Source organism: Coregonus lavaretus (genome assembly GCF_964263955.1).
Source record: "Coregonus lavaretus genome assembly, chromosome: 1".
NCBI lineage: Eukaryota > Metazoa > Chordata > Actinopteri > Salmoniformes > Salmonidae > Coregonus > Coregonus lavaretus.
This window is the reverse complement of record NC_139988.1, coordinates 21437070-21457288: the sequence shown is the minus strand read 5'-3', so window position 1 is coordinate 21457288 and position 20219 is coordinate 21437070. Positions and strand designations below refer to the sequence as shown.

The following is a 20219-nucleotide window of genomic DNA, read 5'->3' as shown; positions in this document are numbered from 1 at the left end:
AGCCATGGACTCATGCTGCTTACGCCAAATCCTGACACTGCCATCAGCATGACGCAATAGGAACTGGGATTCGTTGGACCAGGCAATGTTTTTCCACTCCTCAGTTGTCCAGTGTTGGTGATCGCGTGCCCACTGGAGCCGCTTCTTCTTGTTTTTAACTGATAGGAGTGGAACCCGGTGTGATCATCTGCTGTAATAGCCCCTCTGTGACAAGGGGAAAGGAAAGGGGTACCTAGTCAGTTGTACAACTGAATGCATTCAACCTAAATGTGTCTTACGCATTTAACCCAACCCCTCAGACTGACGTTATTTGCCTGTTTGTGGCCCGCCTGTTAGCTTGCATGATTCTTGCCTTTCTCCTTTGACCTCTTACAAACGAGCTGTTTTCGACCACAGGACTGCCGTTGACTGGATGTTTTTTGTTTGTCGCACCATTCTAGATAAACCCTAGACACTGTCGTGCGTGAAAAGCCCAGGAGGATGGCCAATTCTGAGATACTGGAACCGGCGCGCCTGGCACCAACAATCATACTGTGCTCAAAGTCGCTTAGGTCACTCGTTTTGCCCATTCTAACATTAAATCGAACAGTAACTGAATTCCTGTCTGCCTTTCTGCCTGCTTGATATAGCAAGCCACAGCCACGTGACTCACTGTCACTACCATTTTCGTGAACGGGGTGGTATACCTAATTAACTGGCCACTCAGTGTATAGTATATTATGTGGTCTCTGATGTGAGTTATTATTACAGTATAAGGGTAATTAACAGTATAAGATATTAACAGTATTAGGGTTTTATTTATGACAGATTATTTTAGGACTATGTATTTCACCAGTCAATCTTTATTATTTGTGACATCAATGGCTGTTGATACAGAATGTGCAATCAATTAACTCATTGTGGTTTTTAAACTTCATATTAGATAAAAAATTCAGGATTGCAATTACAGGTGTTGGCTCAAATCTGATTAGAAGAAAAGTAAGTACTGTAAATAGCTATGTTAAAAATATATTTCAAATTCACACAACAATTCATACAACAAGTATTATCTAGTGAAGAGACATTCATTGGCATGGTATTTACATGAACTCATTCAACACCCTTTAGCTACAACTGAAATAGCTATGTGAACTTTCTGAAAGTGATGTCCACAAGCCAAGCGCTAAACATTGACATAATAATAATCGACACTTACTTCAATTAAAGCATGAAAGTGCACACTATTTGTATGCTAAACCTATAAATAAATGTATTCATATTAGTTAGGTATCCCAGTGACAGAAGAGTCATTTCCCAAGATTCCATGGAACCATAGAAACGTTCCAAATATGGAATTTTCCACTCTTAATGAGTCCTCCTCTGGGAACCCTGGAATGGTTGGTAAATCCCATGATACCATCACACCTGTTGCCCCCTCGCTTGACTGATCCTGTCGTTGGCTGCACTTCCACGTGACTATTGTGTGTAACTATTGTGAGCGTGTGTATGTGTTTGTGTGTGAGAGAGTGTGCGTGTGTGTGTTTACTGTATAGCCACCTTTGTTGCCAAAATAGCCCCCCCATGCTAAGAGAACGTCTGACTATTATTTTCCACCATTCCATGCTGTCAGCATGCTCACAGTTCATCTGTCACAGTACATCCAGTGGAGAGCTTAGCTTAGCTCACCGTGAGAGGAATGGTAACCTTTGCAAAAGGTATTGTTCTCTCCCAAAGCCATGGGTATGCTGTCTGCTCTGTGGGTTGCTTTGATCTATAGAGGGTTATGTCATCAACACACAGCAAATTGACCAGTGTTGATTTTTCAGTGTGACATTTCTCGTGTTTATTCAGGAGTTAAATTCACTCTGTAAGAGTGAAAGTAACACTCAGTTGGGTAAAATAACCCCCAGTGTTAGTGTTAATAACCAGAGTTTTTGTTTTACACTGGAGAGATTAAAACAGTCCCATCAAAACCACACCAATCATCATCATATTTCCCAGCATGCTGTACTGCAGGTAGATTTTTTAGGATTGTTTTTAATGTCTGTGTTTTTACATGTACATTGATTGATTAATCTTAAACTACACAAAGATAAATAACATACATTTTTCTAAACTATTCCAATAAGTTAGTTAGCTTTATTGTACCCGTTACTGAAATTGTTGTTCCAGTTTAAATGATTTAGGTAGTCTTCTTATCAATTTTCATAAGAAGAAGAACCCTGACAGTCATTCTGAATGCAGGTTGCGGTCGAATAACAATTCCAACTGTTGGATATCCTAACTCTGGCTGGATTTCAATAGGAATTACACAACACTTTGCAAGCCAGCATAATGTAACTTGCAGACCTGATTCGGCCTGCAAACCATTATTTTCCTAACACTACTGTGTTAGGGTCAAAGTAAGGACATGATGTATGTACTGTCATAGTTACATTTTTAGGTACTCAGTTGGTGAAAGCCACAGGCCTTTAAAATAAAATAATTCAGTAACCATGTCTCTATCGCTAACAAATACAGTCATGGGTGGTAACTCTACAATTCACTTGAAAAGAAAAGGCACTCTGGGAAATATGCAAATTGGGCATTACACCATACAGTGTTAAAACAACACCCACAAATGATTTACTGTAACACTACAGGTGTTAATTTCTTACACTGAGAAAGTGTAACAGTGTCAGCATTACGCAAAGCGAGTCCAGTTTACTCTAAATCAAGTGTTATGTTTTACACTGTAGGTGTTGTGCATTACTCTACAGTAGAGCTATGCAAACACCACAATCTAGTTCATTTGAACACTTTAAGAGTTTAATTGGGAACACTGCAACAGAGTTAAATCTTTAACACTTTCAAAAGTGTTGTTTTAACACCAGTACAGTGGGACTCATATGTTCACTGTAAATAGTGTGCATTTTACACTTTCATAGTTAAATGTACACCACTGATTTTGCTGTGCAGGACTGTCCATTTATAGATTGGAGGTGTTGTACAAACGGCAAACTGTTTGTGTCGGTCACCCAAACGACAACTCTGGAGTCTGATAGGCTGGTCGCTTTAGAGCCAGCTCATATTAAGGATCCAATGGACAACAACAAAATAGAGTCAACAGATTTGAGGAAAATGGATGAACAAAAATGTCTTGAGGAGAGAGGTGTAACGTAAAGTCTGTGTTCACCACTGGGATTTCTTGTGCAGTCCATTACCCTGAAAAAAATAGAGATGATATTGTTAAAAACTGTATAGGGGCAATTCCATGATAATGGAATTACACTGGGACTCAGATTTTTCACCTTAAAATGTATGCCAAACAAAAACCATTGATTTCAAAGTTTAACAAACCATACAACTCTATGCAGAAGGACTACTTTCAACAATTTCCACAGAAAATTTTACAAAAACACATTTATAGGAAGAACTGTGCAGATCCAACGTTTGGTAACAGAATAAAACTAAGGGAGATTTTACCGTAATTCTGTTACCAAACTTCGCATCGGCACAGTTTTTCCTGTAATTAATATATATATATATATATATATATACATACATACATACAGTGGGGAGAACAAGTATTTGATACACTGCCGATTTTGCAGGTTTTTCTACTTACAAAGCATGTAGAGGTCTGTAATTTTTTATCATAGGTACACTTTAACTGTGAGAGATCTAAAACAAAAATCCAGAAAATCACATTGTATGATTTTTAAGTAATTAATTGGCATTTTATTGCATGACATAAGTATTTGATACATCAGAAAAGCAGAACTTAATATTTGGTACAGAAACCTTTGTTTGCAATTACAGAGATCATACGTTTCCTGTAGGTCTTGACCAGGTTTGCACACACTGCAGCAGGGATTTTGGCCCACTCCTCCATACAGACCTTCTCCAGATCCTTCAGGTTTCGGGGCTGTCGCTGGGCAATACAGACTTTCAGCTCCCTCCAAAGATTTTCTATTGGGTTCAGGTCTGGAGACTGACTAGGCCACTCCAGGACCTTGAGATGCTTCTTACGGAGCCACTCCTTAGTTGCCCTGGCTGTGTGTTTCGGGTCATTGTCATGCTGGAAGACCCAGCCACGACCCATCTTCAATGCTCTTACTGAGGGAAGGAGGTTGTTGGCCAAGATCTCGCGATACATGGCCCCATCCATCCTCCCCTCAATACAGTGCAGTCGTCCTGTCCCCTTTGCAGAAAAGCATCCCCAAAGAATGATGTTTCCACCTCCATGCATCACGGTTGGGATAGTGTTCTTGGGGTTGTACTCATCCTTCTTCTTCCTCCAAACACGGCGAGTGGAGTTTAGACCAAAAAGCTCTATTTTTGTCTCATCAGACCACATGACCTTCTCCCATTCCTCCTCTGGATCATCCAGATGGTCATTGGCAAACTTCAGACGGGCCTGGACATGCGCTGGCTTGAGCAGGGGGACCTTGTGTGTGCTGCAGGATTTTAATCCATGACGGCGTAGTGTGTTACTAATGGTTTTCTTTGAGACTTTGGTCCCAGCTCTCTTCAGGTCATTGACCAGGTCCTGCTGTGTAGTTCTGGGCTGATCCCTCACCTTCCTCATGATCATTGATGCCCCACGAGGTGAGATCTTGCATGGAGCCCCAGACCGAGGGTGATTGACCGTCATCTTGAACTTCTTCCATTTTCTAATAATTGCGCCAACAGTTGTTGCCTTCTCACCAAGCTGCTTGCCTATTGTCCTGTAGCCCATCCCAGCCTTGTGCAGGTCTACAATTTTATCCCTGATGTCCTTACACAGCTCTCTGGTCTTGGCCATTGTGGAGAGGTTGGAGTCTGTTTGATTGAGTGTGTGGACAGGTGTCTTTTATACAGGTAACGAGTTCAAACAGGTGCAGTTAATACAGGTAATGAGTGGAGAACAGGAGGGCTTCTTAAAGAAAAACAACAGGTCTGTGAGAGCCGGAATTCTTACTGGTTGGTAGGTGATCAAATACTTATGTCATGCAATAAAATGCTAATTAATTACTTAAAAATCATACAATGTGATTTTCTGGATTTTTGTTTTAGATCTCTCACAGTTGAAGTGTACCTATGATAAAAACTACAGACCTCTACATGCTTTGTAAGTAGGAAAACCTGCAAAATCGGCAGTGTATCAAATACTTGTTCTCCACACTGTATATATATTATTATTTTACTGTGTAAATTGTTCAAAGTAGTCATTGTGCATAGAGTTGTATGGTTTGTTAAACTTTGAAATCAATGGTTTTTGGTTGGCATACATTTAAAAGTGAAAAATCTGAGTCTCACAGTAATTCCGTTACCGTGGAATTGCGCATAAGCCTAACGTTATAAATATGCATAGTGTAATGAAAGTCCTAATGCAATGTGCGTGTGAAAAAAGACTGAATTGATAAGAGGACTGTTTGTAGCACCAGAAAGAAGTAAGAAACCCACAGGACGAATGAAGTGAAAGATAAGACAGGTCCAAAACAGGAACATCTCAATAAGACAAAAAGATGGAAAGAAAGAAACAAAAGCAATATATTCCCTGGGAATGTAGAACTAAAAACCATCCAATAAGAGTGTACAAGAGCAGGAAGAGAATGAACGTCAAGGTGAAACATAGACAAAGAGAGAATTCATCAGGAGGAACCCGTAGGTAGAACAAGTTGCTATGGATACGGTTATACGGTAGAGTTGAGAGGATTGCTTGTGCTGTGTGCAGACACAAACAGAGGCTAGAGAACAGGATGCAGCAGGGAGAAAGGTGAGGAGAATGTGTCCGAGTACAGCAGGTGTTCGTCCCAAATGGCACCCTTTTCCCTATTTAGTGCACTACTTTTGACCGGGCTCTGATCAAACGTAGTGTAATATAAAATGAATAGTGTGCCATTTAGGACGCACACCAGAGGACATGGGCTTTATATCTCCACCTACACTGTGGCCCTGCTGTGTTTGTGTGTCTGCGGCCTCGTCGGTGCGTACTGACAGGGTACTGCCCCCTCTGTGGGCCGGGGAGCTGTTGTTGATGGAGGCTCGGGGGATGCGAGACTCATAGGACATTTCCTGCTGCAGCCAACGATACACATGGGCCACAACATGCACATCAGCATCCAGACAACAGAGAAGGGAATAATATTAAAACAAATGGATATTAATAAGGTTCCGCTTTCTTTTTAAGAGAGAATTGAAAAACTAATCAACAACAATCTGAGGCTGTGTGTGTGTGTGTGTGTGTGCAGACGTGCCTGTGTGTGTGCATGGACAAACAACTGATGGCCAGTACTCACATTCCCCATTCCCTTGCTAATGATAGCTAGCTCTGTGGGCTGGTAGACAGAACTGCGGAGCTGACCACTGTAGCCGCTGTATGGGGACACAACCTTCGGACCTGAAAGATACAACAACAAGAAAACAGACAACATTAGATCTGAATCATATACCTTGGGACAATGGATACTTTCTTCATATAAAACACACTTTCAACTTCTTATCTCAATCAATCAGTCAGATATCCAGCTCTCAAGCGTTATCCTCCTCTAGGTCAGGTGTATTCAACTCTTACCCTACGAGGTCCGTCGTCTGCTGGTTTTCTGTTCTACCTGATAATTAATTGCACCGACCTGATGTCCCAGGTCTAAATCAGTCCCTGATTAGAGGGGAACAATGAAAAACTCAGTGGAACTGGCTTCGAGGTCCAGAGTTGAGTTTGAGGGCTCTAGGTATTCAGTGTTCCCAAGCAACCAGTCATGGTAGCTTGGTCTTGTATTTAACCACCATGACAAGATCATAAACCACTGATGTAGGCTATAAGGGTGGAATTCAGACCCAAGTTATGTGCGCACGTAAAAGGAACTTAATTCCAGTTTTATGCAATTTTCTCTCTGCGCCTATTCTGACCTTGAACTTAAGCATGGGGAAACGCATGTGCCAGCCATGTATTCGTTTGGGGTGGAGATCACAGAAAGGTGGAGGTATGGCAGAGGTGTGTCTACAGATACGCCATATTCAGACCTTGACTTAATTCCCTCATAATTCCACCACCTTTACGCATGAGGAAACCATGGATAAGGTCTAGCGAACCTGTTGGTTCCAAGTGGAAAAACAGCGACTTTATTTTTCCCGATAGTAATAGCATCATTCTCCATGCACTGTAATTTATAAATTGATAAGAGCTAGGTAAATGAGTAATCTGTTTGGATAAGGGGATTGTAAATATAAATGACAATTGTTTTAGATCTATTTTACACTATGATCGCTGGAGACAAATGTGAAATCAGTCATATGGCAGCAAACTGAAAAGCACATCAACATGACAGGTATTTATGCCCCTTTGCCACAGGGAAGTATGAAATGCTGTGCCGTTATGCAGAATTTAAATTGTATGGCCTTATAACTTTCAGGGATGAATCCTGGAGACGCAAGACGCAAGGCAAAGCCGAGCATAATGACAGTCCAAATTTAAACTTTGTGCACTCTAGAATGTTTTAATTATATTCCCAGATTTTTCCTGTTTCCTACAATTTCCTATAATGTTAAATATTATTAGCCACTATCGGTAGTGACCGTAAGTAATAACCACACATATATAACTGCCAATTTAGTGTTAGTTCCTTTCAGTTGGTAGGCCTACCCTACATTTCATTACATTGTTTGATTTAGCCTATCTTTATTTGTTTCCTCTGTAAATGCTGTCACGTCCATGTGGTTGTTGCTGAGGGTTGCTAGCAATAATGAATAATATTTAATTGCAAGTTGCGCAATAATGTGGGACATGTAGCCTATTTGAATCATTATGGAATGCAGACAAAATATGGCAGTTTAAACCTGGAGCCCGACGCACGGTTCATGACGACTGGACCGTTGTCATCACAGTTCCATCATCAGTGAGGATTAAGGTAGATTTATACGACTGTTGTTCAACCACTTTCTACACTTTTCTCCCCTTTATTTATATTTAATGGATTGAACAACTGAATATGGCAACTTTCAGGATGAATCAAACCTCAATTTTTTATTCTCTCAACACCTGTTATTTTTATGAAGTAGGTAGATTCATAAATACTTTCCTAACCCTAAATAAGCGTTTCCCAAACAAGGGGTCACCACCTGATTTTAAAATGGGGTCACTGGAGAAACAGGTTTATACTCAAACGCAGCTAAGCTATCAAGCTCAATCTATAAGACGTCAGTATCGCTATCCTCCTTGTATGTCTGTAATATTGAAAGTAAACAAAAACTAAGGGTGCAGTTCGGTTTTCAGTGGGAAACTCGAGCTGTCACGGTCATCAGGTTTATATTTGGACCCAGATGCAGCTGAGCTATCAAACTCAATCTGTAAGACGTAAGACGTCCTCTTTGTACATCTGTAATATTGAAATTAAAACTAATCAAAACTTTCAACAACAACAAAAATATTCAATGTGATGACATTCGATCAACGTGGAAAACTGATTGAAATACTGTAAAAAATACTGACTGACTTGCTATAATTGTTATAGCCCCAAAGAAAAAAATAAACACTGGCTGTTGATTACAACACTTTTTTTCCAACTGTGCATCCTCTATAAACGATGGTATTGTGGATCAGACCTGGGCAGAAAATTGTTGTATTTTGTAGTTAAAATACAAACTTTTCAAATACTCTATGTAGTTGAATATAGAGAATCAACTAAAGGCAACTATTTCCTTTGAAAACAACCCATTAATTTAGGGGATGGTTGCCAAATATTTGATAAAGAACCAAAAACTAGAACAGTTAGTTTAGTTTCTCCCATTCTTCTCTGTAGATCCTCTCAAGCTCTGTCAGGTTGGATGGGGAGCGTCGCTGCACAGCTATTGTCAGGTCTCTCCAGTGATGTTTGATTGGGTTCAAGTCCGGCCTCTGGCTGGGCCACTCAAAGACTTGTCCTGAAGCCACACTTGCGTTGTCTTGGCTGTGTGCTTAGGATCGTTGTTATGTTGGAAGGTGAACCTTCGCCCCAGTCTGAGGTCCTGAGCGCTCTGGAGCAGGTTTTCATCAAGGATCTCTCTGTACATTGATCCGTTCATCTTTCCCTTGATCCTGACTAGTCTCCCAGTCCCTGCTGCTGAAAAACATCCCCACAGCATGAAGCTGCCACCACCATGCTTCACCGTAGGGATGGTGCCAGGTTTCCTCCAGACGTGACGGTTGGCATTCAGGCCAAAGAGTTCATTCTTGGTTTCATCAGACCAGAGAATCTTGTTTCTCATTGTCTGAGAGTCCTTTAGGTGCCTATTGGCAAACTCCAAGCGGGCTGTCATGTGCCTTTTACTGAGTGGCTTCCGTCTGGCCACACTACCATAAACGCCCGATTGGTGGAGTGCTGCAAAGATGGTTGTCCTTCTTGAAGTTTCTCCCATCTCCACAGAGGAACTCTGTCAGAGTGACCATCAGGTTCTTGGTCACTTCCCTAACCAATGACATTCTCCGTTTGGCTGGGAGGCCAGCTCTAGGAAAAGTCTTGGTGGTTCCAAACTTCTTCCGTTTAAGAACGATGGAGGCCACTGTATTCTTGGGGACTGTCAATGCTGCAGACATTTTTTGGTACACTTCCCCAGATCTGTGCCTCGACACAATACTGTCTCGGAGCTCTACGGACAATTCCTTCGACCTCATGGCATGGTTTTTACTCGGACAAATCATGTCCAATCAATTGAATTGACCACCGGTGGACTCCAATCAAGTTGTAGAAACATCTCAAGGATGATCAATGGAAACAGGATGCATCTGAGCTCAATTTCGAGTCTCATAGCAAAGGGTTTGAATACTTACAGTTGAAGTCGGAAGTTTACATACACTTAGGTTGGAGTCATTAAAACTCGTTTTTCAACCACTCCACAAATTTCATGTTAACAAACTATAGTTTTGGCAAGTCGGTTAGAACATCTACTTTGTGCATGACACAAGTAGGTTTTCCAACAATTGTTTACAGACAGATTATTTCACTTATAATTCACTGTATCACAATTCCAGTGGGTCAGAAGTTTACATACACTAAGTTGACTGTGCCTTTAAACAGCTTGGAAAATTCCAGAAAATGATGTCATGGCTTTAGAAGCTTCTGATAGGCTAATTGACATCATTTGAGTCAATTGGAGGTGTACCTGTGGATATATTTCAAGGACTACCTTCAAACTCAGTGCCTCTTTGCTTGACATCATGGGAAAATCAAAAGAAATCAGCCAAGACCTCAGAAAATAAATTGTAGACCTCCACAAGTCTGGTTCATCCTTGGGAGCAATTTCCAAACGCCTGAAGGTACCACATTCATCTGTACAAACAATAGTACGCAAGTATAAACACCATGGGACCACACAGCCGTCATACCGCTCAGGAAGGAAACGCGTTCTGTCTTCTAGAGATGAACGTACTTTGGTGCGAAAAATGCAAATCAATCCCAGAACAACAGCAAAGGACCTTGTGAAGATGCTGGAGGAAACAGGTACAAAGGTATCTATATCCACAGTAAAACGAGTCCTATATCGACATAACCTGAAAGGCCGCTCAGCAAGGAAGAAGCCACTGCTCCAAAACCGCCATAAAAAAGGTAGACTACGGTTTGCAACTGCACATGGGGACAAAGATCATACTTTTTGGAGAAATGTCCTCTGGTCTGATGAAACAAAAATAGAACAGTTTGGCCATAATGACCATCGTTATGTTTGGAGGGAAAAGGGGGTGGTTGCAAGCCGAAGAACACCATCCCAACTGTGAAGCACGGGGGTGGCAGCATCATGCTGTGGGGGTGCTTTCCTGCAGGAGGGACTGGTGCACCTCACAAAATAGATGGCATCATGAGGAAGGAAAATTATGTGGATATATTGACGCAACATCTCAAGATATCAGTCAGGAAGTTAAAGCCTGGTCGCAAATGGGTCTTCCAAATGGACAATGACCCCCAGCATACTTCCAAAGTTGTGGCAAAATGGCTTAAGGACAACAAAGTCAAGGTATTGGAGTGGCCATCACAAAGCCCTGACCTCAATCCTATAGAAAATGTGTGGGCAGAACTGAAAAAGCATGTGCGAGCAAGAAGGCCTACAAACCTGACTCAGTTACACCAGCTCTGTCAGGAGGAATGGGCCAAAATTCACCCAACTTATTGTGGGAAGCTTGTGGAAAACTACCCCAAACATTTGACCCAAGTTAAACAATTTAAAGGCCATGCTACCAAATACAAATTGAGTGTATGCAAACTTCTGACCCACTGGGAATGTGATGAAAGAAATAAAAGCTGAAATAAATCATTCTCTCTACTATTATTCTGACATTTCACATTCTTAAAATAAAGTGGTGATCCTAACTGACCTGACAGGGAATTATTACTAGGATGAAATGTCAGGAATAGTGAAAAACTGAGTTTAAATGTTTTTGGCTAAGGTGTATGTAAACTTCCGACTTCAACTGTATGTAAATAAGGTATCTGTTTTTAATTTTTAATAAGTTTGCAAACATTTCTAAAATCCGTTTTTCGCTTTGTCATTATGGGGTATTGTGTGTAGATTGATGAGGAAAAAAATTACTTAATCCATTTTAGAATAAGGCTGTAACGTAACAAAATGTAGAAAGAGGGAAGGGGTCTGAATACTTTCCGAATGCAGTATTTATGGATCTACACAACAAATTACTTGGGACATGGACTTATAAGACACATTTTTGTGAATTAAAATATAATTCATAATAATAATTAATACTGACAGTGTGGAGTCTTTGGACCCGTATAGACACCGGAAGTGTTAAATTAACACACTGCTTAGTGTAAAGCCTTATTCAAATATTTGCCTGAGTGCCTTTTGAGTACATTGTAGTGTTTTCACCCATGACTGATTTGTTAGTGACAGAGACATGGTTGTTGCATTCATAAATTTTCGGTCCTATGGACTTCACCAAGTGAGATCCTAAGTGAATATGTTATCATTAAAAAAACATTTATTTAACACAATACCATACATATTTCATAAGCCCTTATTTTGAGAGCCTACTTTTACCCTAATACAGGGGCCTGAAACTCATATACTTTGAACCAAAAACCATGCCCATCATTATCATATTTCCCAGCATGCTCTATTGCAGGTTGATTTTTAGGATTGTTTGTTTAAATATCTATGTTTTTGTATGTACATTGATTATGCTTATATTATATTATTATATTTATCTTATGCTACACAAAGATAAATAACATACATTTTTCTAAACTAATCCAATCATCCAATTTTTGCACCCATTACTGAGATGTTTGTTCCAGTTTAGATGCCTTAGTCAGTCTCTTCTCAATATTTCTAACCATGATGCTCATTCTGAATGCAGGTTGCAGGTGAATACAAATTCCAACTGTTGGCTATCCTAGCTCTGGCTAGATTCGAATATGAATTATACATCACTTTGCAAGGCAGTATAATGTGACTTGCAGGTAACTTTTCCAAATTTCCCAGGTTTTCCAGAAATCCTTTTTTTTTTTTTTGCAACATCACTAATTTTGCAACCCTATTTGCAGGCCAATTATAACTAAAGGTAAAAATGATAACCTTACTGGGTACCACTACAGTGAGGAGTGTTTGTACCCCTTTAGAAACAACTCTATACCTTTTTTTTCTTAGTGCATAATATAAAGGCCAGAAACTTATGGTTTACAGGCCACAACAGGCCTGCAAGTCACATTATGCTGGTTTGCAAGGTGATGCATAATTCCTATTTGAATCCAGCCAGTGTGGGGATAGCAACCTATTGGAATTTTTTATCACTTGCAACATGTATTCAGAATGACTGCCATGGTTGGGAAGACTAAGTTATGAGACTACCTAAAGTGGAACAACCATCTCAGTAACGGGTGCAATAAGTCCAAGTAACATATTGGATTAGTTTAGAAACTGTTTGTAATTTCTATTTGACTAGCATAATATTAATTAATGAATCACAAACATAGATATTGAAACAAAGAATTCTAAAAATCTACCTGCAATAGAGCATGCAGGGAAATATGATAATGATGGGCGTGGTTTTGGTTCAAAGTGACGTGTATGAGTTTCAGGCCCCTGTATAAACGTAAAAAAATAAGGCCTTATGAAATATGTATGGTATTTTGTTAATATTTTCATTTTTTTATGACAGTTTAGGATCTTACTTGGTGAAGTCCATTGGACAGAAAATGGATGAATAAAACAACCATGTCTCTGTCCAACAAATACAGTCACTCAAAAGGCAAGGCACTCTGGGAAATATTTGAATAAGGCTTTACATTAAAATATATATTTTTAAGTAGTTGCTTTCTCAGATCTGTATTCAAATAGTTTTAAAAAGTTGTAATTTTAGAATCCGTATTCAAGTAGTTATAGTCACCTTCAAAGTAACTATTTGTTCCGCCATTATTTTGTTGTTGATTTTCCACAAAGCATATTTAAAACTATAGTTATCCCAGGTCTGGTGTGGATAATGTGAGAGACAGTTTTGTTTTCCCCCAGGTGGAAATGCCTGGCCCCCCCCTGTGAAATATCTATCCACGATGATACTGTTGCCACACCTATGGACAGATTGCCTAGCATTTAAGAGTTTTGGGCCAGTAACTGAAAGGTCGCTGCTTTGAATCCCAGAGGTGTAAAAATCTGCTGTTTTGCACTTGAGCAAGGCAGTTAACTCCCAACAACTGCTCCCTGGGCACCAATGATGTAGACATCGATTAAGGCAGCTCCTCGCACCACTCTGATTCAGAGGGGCTGGGTTAAATGCAGAACACACATTTCGGTTGAATGCATTCAGTTGTGCAACTGACTAGGTATCTATGGAGACGGCACAGTAACGCAAACACAAGCATTGATGTTGGGACTGAATCAGAGCTGAGGAGTGTGTTGTGTCAACATTTATGTATGTATGGTACACTGATTAGGTCACTGTTTTATTCTAGACATTTACTAATGTGTGAGTAATTACAAACTCCCATTGAATCACCTGGTAGATCGGTGGTAATGGAATGTGTGTTTGGGAGAGACAACTCGGTCGCTTAACTTTTAAATAAGTCCTCGGGCTAAATAAAGACAATGATTGACTATTTAATGTTTTCATAGCTCTCTCTCATCATGAAGGACATCATCCTTCGTTCTCAGTCTCTACCAGAAAAGGTTGATGCGTTTTAAAACAAACATTTCCCTTTAATATTTAATATAATCGCCAAATATGGAAGGGTTATTTTTCTCACAACGTTCTCTTCTCATTATTAGTTTGATATGGCAACTTGTGGGCTAGGCCGGATGTTATTTTGTTTCATTTATTCAAACATGATATTCCAGTCAGTAAAAATGGTTGCTTAATGAATGCTGTATGTCCCTCTATCTTCTAATATTGTCTTGATATGGCGTGGTGCCAGCTGACCTCTCAGCAGACCAGGACATACAGTAAGCTAATCTCTCAGTCAGGACAGAGCTGCTCACTCATAAGGCGCCATCCGCCATCCACATTACCATGTGCTATTATCCCTCCCTCCCACTCTAACCTAAGCCATGGGATGCGTCCCAAAGGGCACCCTATTCCCTATATAGTGCACTACGTTTGACCAGAGACCTATGTGCCCTGGTCAAAAGTAGTGCATGCACTATATAGGAAATAGGGTGCCATTTGGGACGCAACCCTTGTGGTGATGAGATGAGGCTAGGGCAGGCTGAGGGCAGGTAGAGCAGCATCAAAGATCTAGAGTGGGAGGAGAGGAGGGACACAGTGTCCTGTCTGGCCACGCTGCAGCCTGGTAGATCAGATAATGGTCACCAACAGGATTAAAAGCGCATCAGCATATCAAATTCTGAAGAGTTTGGAGAACGTAAACTGGGTGTGAAATTCATTACCGTTTCGATGACATTCATTGTTACTTCTTCACTGGTAGAGTGTGAAGATCGCTCCATGCAGATGACAATGTTCCCTTATTCACGTGCCTGACTGTACTGATGCAAGCTTCAGTGGCCCTCTTAATGAACCTTCGCCTCTAATGTTTGCTAGGTGTGTTAGAAACATCCACTGTGATGTGCCAGCAAGAGGACAAAACACCCTGTCGTCTAGTGAAGTGTACTAATTAGTGAAGGCAGGTAATTGATGTGGGTCAACAAGTGTCAGTGTGTGTGTGTGTGTGTGTGTGTGTGTGTGTGTGTGTGTGTGCAGCTTACGTATGTGCATGTGTGTGTGTGCGCACGCCTGTGTGTGTGCATCTCTACATACCTGAGTTGGGCTCATCCATAGAGAAAGCCTTGTTCTCCATAAACATATTCTGGGCTCCTTGATCTTTCAGGATGGTCTCATAGCCCACCCCTCTGCTTGGGTACAGGTCCTCTCCGAACCCCGGCACACCCCCCTCCTCCTGGGTCAGAGAGCAGATCTCTGGGATGGTGTAGAGGACCAGGAACACCCAGGCGTTGCTGACCAGGGCGATGGCCAGGGTAGGGTCATCCCAGCTGGGTCCGCCGGTTCTCAGGTTCCCCCAGACGTACATGGTGATCCAGGCCACCCAGATGAAAACAGAGAGGAGACCCGTAATGAGGATGAAGGCTCCCTCCTGGCGCCTCTGCTTGTGTTTCCCGCACAGGGAGGGTAAGGATGCCACTACGACAGCTAGGAGAAGATTCAGTACGTAGATCAGCGCCATGACAAAGTCTTGGTTGGCAATGTTACAGGGCACGTCTGCGGCCGTGCCTAGTGCTGTCCCTGTAACGTTGAGTGGTGACAGCGGGTAGCGAACAATGGTAATGATCAGCCACTCCGTGTTGATGACCACCTCCACCAGCCAGAGCCCCAGGGCTCCCAGACACAGAACCCAGGCCCGGGGCCCCTGATCCCCCCTGCGGGTCAGGAGGTTCAGCCTCACACACTGCATGAGAAGACACGCAAAGCACCCGGCGAACAGCACCCCGAAGAGGAAGCGTCGCGAGGCGCAGGTGGCGAAGTCCTTCCCTACGATGAAGGAGAAGGTGAGGCAGAAGAGGCCCAGGGTACAGATCAGGAAGCAGGCATTGATCCCCACGGAGCTCCTCCTGTTCTTGTCTGTGATGAAGGGTAGGCTGGCCAGGAGGACGATGAGGAGGATGATGGAACCCACCACGCCGGCCGCCGCGAACGACTCCAGCACGATGCCCCATACGGCGCTGAGGTCACACAGGCTGTAGTACAGGGAGTCTACAATGGAGCCACACCCCCCTGGGGTCACGCTGGCGCCCATCGAGACGGGGAGAGACCAGACAGTGACAGCGGTCGGGAGCAGAAGGAGATGAAGCCTCTTGCGTGTCTGATCCATGGAGTTCAGCAGAAACTGTTCACACAGAAAGAGAAGAGGGAGAGTCTGAGTGTGTTGGCATACGAGAAGGTTAGTGACGTTGTCATCCCTTCAGAAGAGTCACTCTCGATACACCTAGTCAGCTTGGGGATTCAAACCAGTTAACTTTTGGTTAATGGCCCAACGCTCTTAAATCACTAGGCTACCTGTCGCCCCAGTAATAACACTTAGGAATGTCAGTTGAGACACTCTTGTTGAGTCAATACATTCATAGAACAGCATAGTACAGGACACACACTAACAGCACATACTGTATATGTACTGCTCTAACTATAAGTTGAACTTGAGATGAGGTGCCATGAGCCTTTCAAAGTTTTAGACCAAGACTTCTCTTCGTGAAGAGTTTGTTTTGTCAAACCCATCTAAACAACTGCCAATTTTTTCAATAAGCATCCCTACAGTAGTCTCAGACATCTTTTAGTGCTGTGCCATGCCGTTTGTCTCTGTCCCTGTCAGATTACATAACGCTGAGCTGACGACAGCCATTTTATAACCAAATAGATGGAGTTCTTGTGGTGGCGGATGCTATTTAGTTTCCTGCCATGGAGCCACTGCATAGTCATAAGAGAGACATTCTTTCCAGCTGCCTTAATTCAATAACCCTCATCTAATAACCTTCTCTGGCCGCAATTCTGCAAATAATGTAACAAAGTTGATGTTGTGTACTAGGGAGTAGTAGCACAACATCCGCCAATTGTTTGTGGAGGGAAGTGAGAGACAATTGTTTTGGACCTCTTGATCTCACATATACAAACACATGCATAGGCTAGTGTCACGCGCGCGCACACATGGTCTCTATGTTCCCAACCTTAAAACCAAGAAAAAGCACATGGATATGTTAACCACTCCTCTTCTGACATTAACTCTGACAATCACCAACTAAGGTCATTCAACATCAAACTGAATACCATGGAGAATGTAGATTTATTTTTTGCCATGTATCAGTTTCACTCATTGGTTTCACTTTACCCGGCCTTCATGTACATATCTACCTCAAATACCTCGTACCTATGCAAATTGTTAATAGCTCCATTCTTGTGTTATTTGTATTTTTTAACTCTGCATTGTTGGGAAGGGCTCATCAGCAAGCATTTCACGGTAAAGTCTACAAATTGTATTCGGCGCATGGTCACATGCAATTTGAATTTATTTGAAATGTCGTTTTTACTTTTACCGGTATTATTCTCAATCCATCGTCAATACAAATCTCAAAACCTCGCTGAAGACTTGACAAGCAGTGGCTCTGACTAATCACTCCGGAATATCACTCTTTCAAACCAATGAAATTACAGAGAAGGCGGGAATATAATGTTGCTAGCAAAAAAGGCTCACCTGATCAGGTGTGTGCTGTACATGCATCAAAAGCGATAGTCAGTGCTGTTTTAATCTGAAAATGTATCGATTAATATGTACGTTTGTATAAACAGTGGTTCCTGGTCCTGGGGAACAAAAGGGGTGCATATTTTTGTTTCCCCCCTTACACTACATACACACTTTTACTCCTACCCACATGTACATACTTCAATTACGTAGCACCCCTGCACATTGACTCGGTACTGGTACCGCTTGTATATACCCTCTATTGTTTTTATTGTGTTACTATTTCCTTTCATTTAACAAATATTTGTCTTAGTTTTTAACTCCGCACTGTTGGGAATGGGCTCGTAAGTAAGCATTTCACTGTAAAGTCTACACCTGTTGTATTCGGCACATGCGACCAATACAATTTTTATTTGATTTGATTTCAAGGATAAACTCATCATCAAGCTTTGATGATTTGAATCAGATGTTTTAGATGCAAAAATGGGTACCCCCAGGATTAAGAAACACTGGGCTATATAGTGTTAATATTCCATATTTTGGACATTATAACATGACGTACAAAACGTTTGCATGTGTTTCACCAAAGTTCGAATCGCAAAGTCTCTTCACAACAGATCCATGAGGCTCAACTATAGGCTTTTAACTAAATATTACATATTTTTGGGAACAATTTACAAAAACCCATGAAAGTTGTATAGTCTCGACTGGTTTTTGAGTGTCACTATTAGACCGTGCGTATTGGTTGTGTTACTAAACATTTCACTGTACCTCCACCTCTTCACAAATGAAAGAATCTGTAGAGGACCTTACCTTCCGATGTCTGTTTGTTTTAAGTCTGTTGTTCTTGGTGGTCTTTGATATTGTCGCTAGTTGCAATTAACCTCTTCCAAAAAAACGCGCTCTACATTGTCCCCAGGTAGCTTACATCCAGTGGGCTATTAAAGGTAATAGCTCTGAAAATATCTCCTATATTCCGTTTCTAGTGGTTTTGAATTACACTGCAATCTCTGCTTTTGGTCAATTCTGAAATATTGAAGACGCGGTTGGATCTCACAAAACTAGGCTTCTAGTCCTATTCATGCGGAGCGATTGGTCCCTGGATAGCGACTGCCTACTCTCTCTCTTTGTCTGTCTCTCTCTCTCTCTCTCTCTCTCCCTCACACACAAACACCATTTTGATTAATACTAACAGGGTTAAGTGTTACTGTAAATTGAATAATACAAGGAACGTTTTGTCTTGTTGACTCTACAAGGATAACAAATACAATGCATTACTTCGAAGGGAAGGGGGAGTGTGTGAACCACTTTCTAAATGACAATTTACATAGGTGTCTGATTCAAATAAATCAAGCTTGCACAGAAATTACTAGTCGTGCGCTCCATGTCCAAGTTGTGGCATTTGACCGCGGTGACTCTGAAGGTATTTAAAGCGTCCTCTCCCCGCTCCATGGATCGAACATTAATTTGCTATTGGGTTATCAAGGCTAGAAATAGGCCATTGTAAATTAAGTAGGCTATCTATTCGCGCCTCTCCTCCGAATATTTATAGCCTATGATGAAATAGAGACCCCCAATGTGTCAATAGCCTAGTTTTGCATCTGCACACACAGAAATAATCTTTCTTCATACAGTCGTGGTCAAAAGTTTTGAGAATTACACAAATACTAATTTTCACAAAGTCTGCTGCCTCAGTTTTGATGATGGCAATTTGCATATACTCCAGAATGTCATGAAGAGTGATCAGATGAAAATGAACTTAATCCCCCAAAAACATTTCCACTGCATTTCAGCCCTGCCACAAAAGCACCAGCTGCCATCATGTCAGTGATTCTCTCATTAACACAGGTGAGAGCGTTGACTAGGACAAGGCTGGAGATCACTCTGTCATGCTGATTGAGTTAGAATAACAGACTGGAAACTTTAAAAGGAGGGTGGTGCTTGAAATCATTGTTCTTCCTCTGTTAACCATGGTTACCTACAAGGAAACACGTGCCGTCATCATTGCTCTGCACAAAAAGGGCTTCACAGGCAAGGATATTGCTGCTAGTAAGATTGCACCTAAATCAACCAGTTATCGGATCATCAAGAACTTCAAGGAGAGAGGTTCAATTGTTGTGAAGAAGGCATCAGGGCGCCCAAGAAAGTCCAGCAAGTGTCTCCTAAAGTTGATTCAGCTGCGGGATTGGGGCACCACCAGTGCAGAGCTTGCTCAGGAATGGCAGCAGGCAGGTGTGAGTGCATCTGCACACACAGTGAGGCGAAGACTTTTGGAGGATGGCCGGGTGTCGAGAAGGGCAGCAAAGTAGCCACTTCTCTCCAGGAAAAACATCAGGGACAGACTGATATTCTACAAAAGGTACAGGGATTGGACTGCTGAGAACTGGGGTAAAGTCATTTTCTCTGATGAATCCCCTTTCCGATTGTTTGGGGCATCCGGAAAACACCTTGTCCAGAGAAGACAAGGTGGGCGCTACCATCATGAATAAAGAATGGTACCAACACATCCTCAGAGAGCAACTTCTCCCAACCAAGTTAATTGACAGCATGCCAGGGCGGATTGCAGAGGTCTTGAAAAAATAGGGTCAACACTGCAAATATTGACTCTTTGCATAAACA

The 20219-nt window shown here is 41.7% G+C and overlaps 1 protein-coding gene across 5 annotated transcripts; it reads right to left on the bottom strand.

Moving 5' to 3' along the window:
• Positions 1-824: 824 nt before the first annotated feature.
• gprc5c (G protein-coupled receptor, class C, group 5, member C) lies at positions 825-18775 on the bottom strand. Of its 5 annotated transcripts, none has more exons than XM_084159644.1 (5): positions 18414-18775; positions 15173-16256; positions 6243-6343; positions 5942-6018; positions 825-3183 (listed from the first exon to the last, which is right to left on the bottom strand). In XM_084159644.1, exons 2-5 carry the CDS (start codon positions 16239-16241, stop codon positions 3045-3047), a joined length of 1386 nt encoding a protein of 461 aa, XP_084015770.1. In that variant the 5' UTR covers positions 16242-16256; positions 18414-18775; the 3' UTR covers positions 825-3044. The 5 variants fall into 5 exon arrangements, with proteins under 5 accessions (XP_084015770.1, XP_084015769.1, XP_084015772.1 ...); XM_084159643.1 differs by having other exon boundaries at positions 5942-6021; positions 18414-18761; XM_084159646.1 differs by having other exon boundaries at positions 2962-3183; positions 5890-6018; positions 18414-18763.
• Between the last annotated feature and the right edge of the window lie 1444 nt (positions 18776-20219).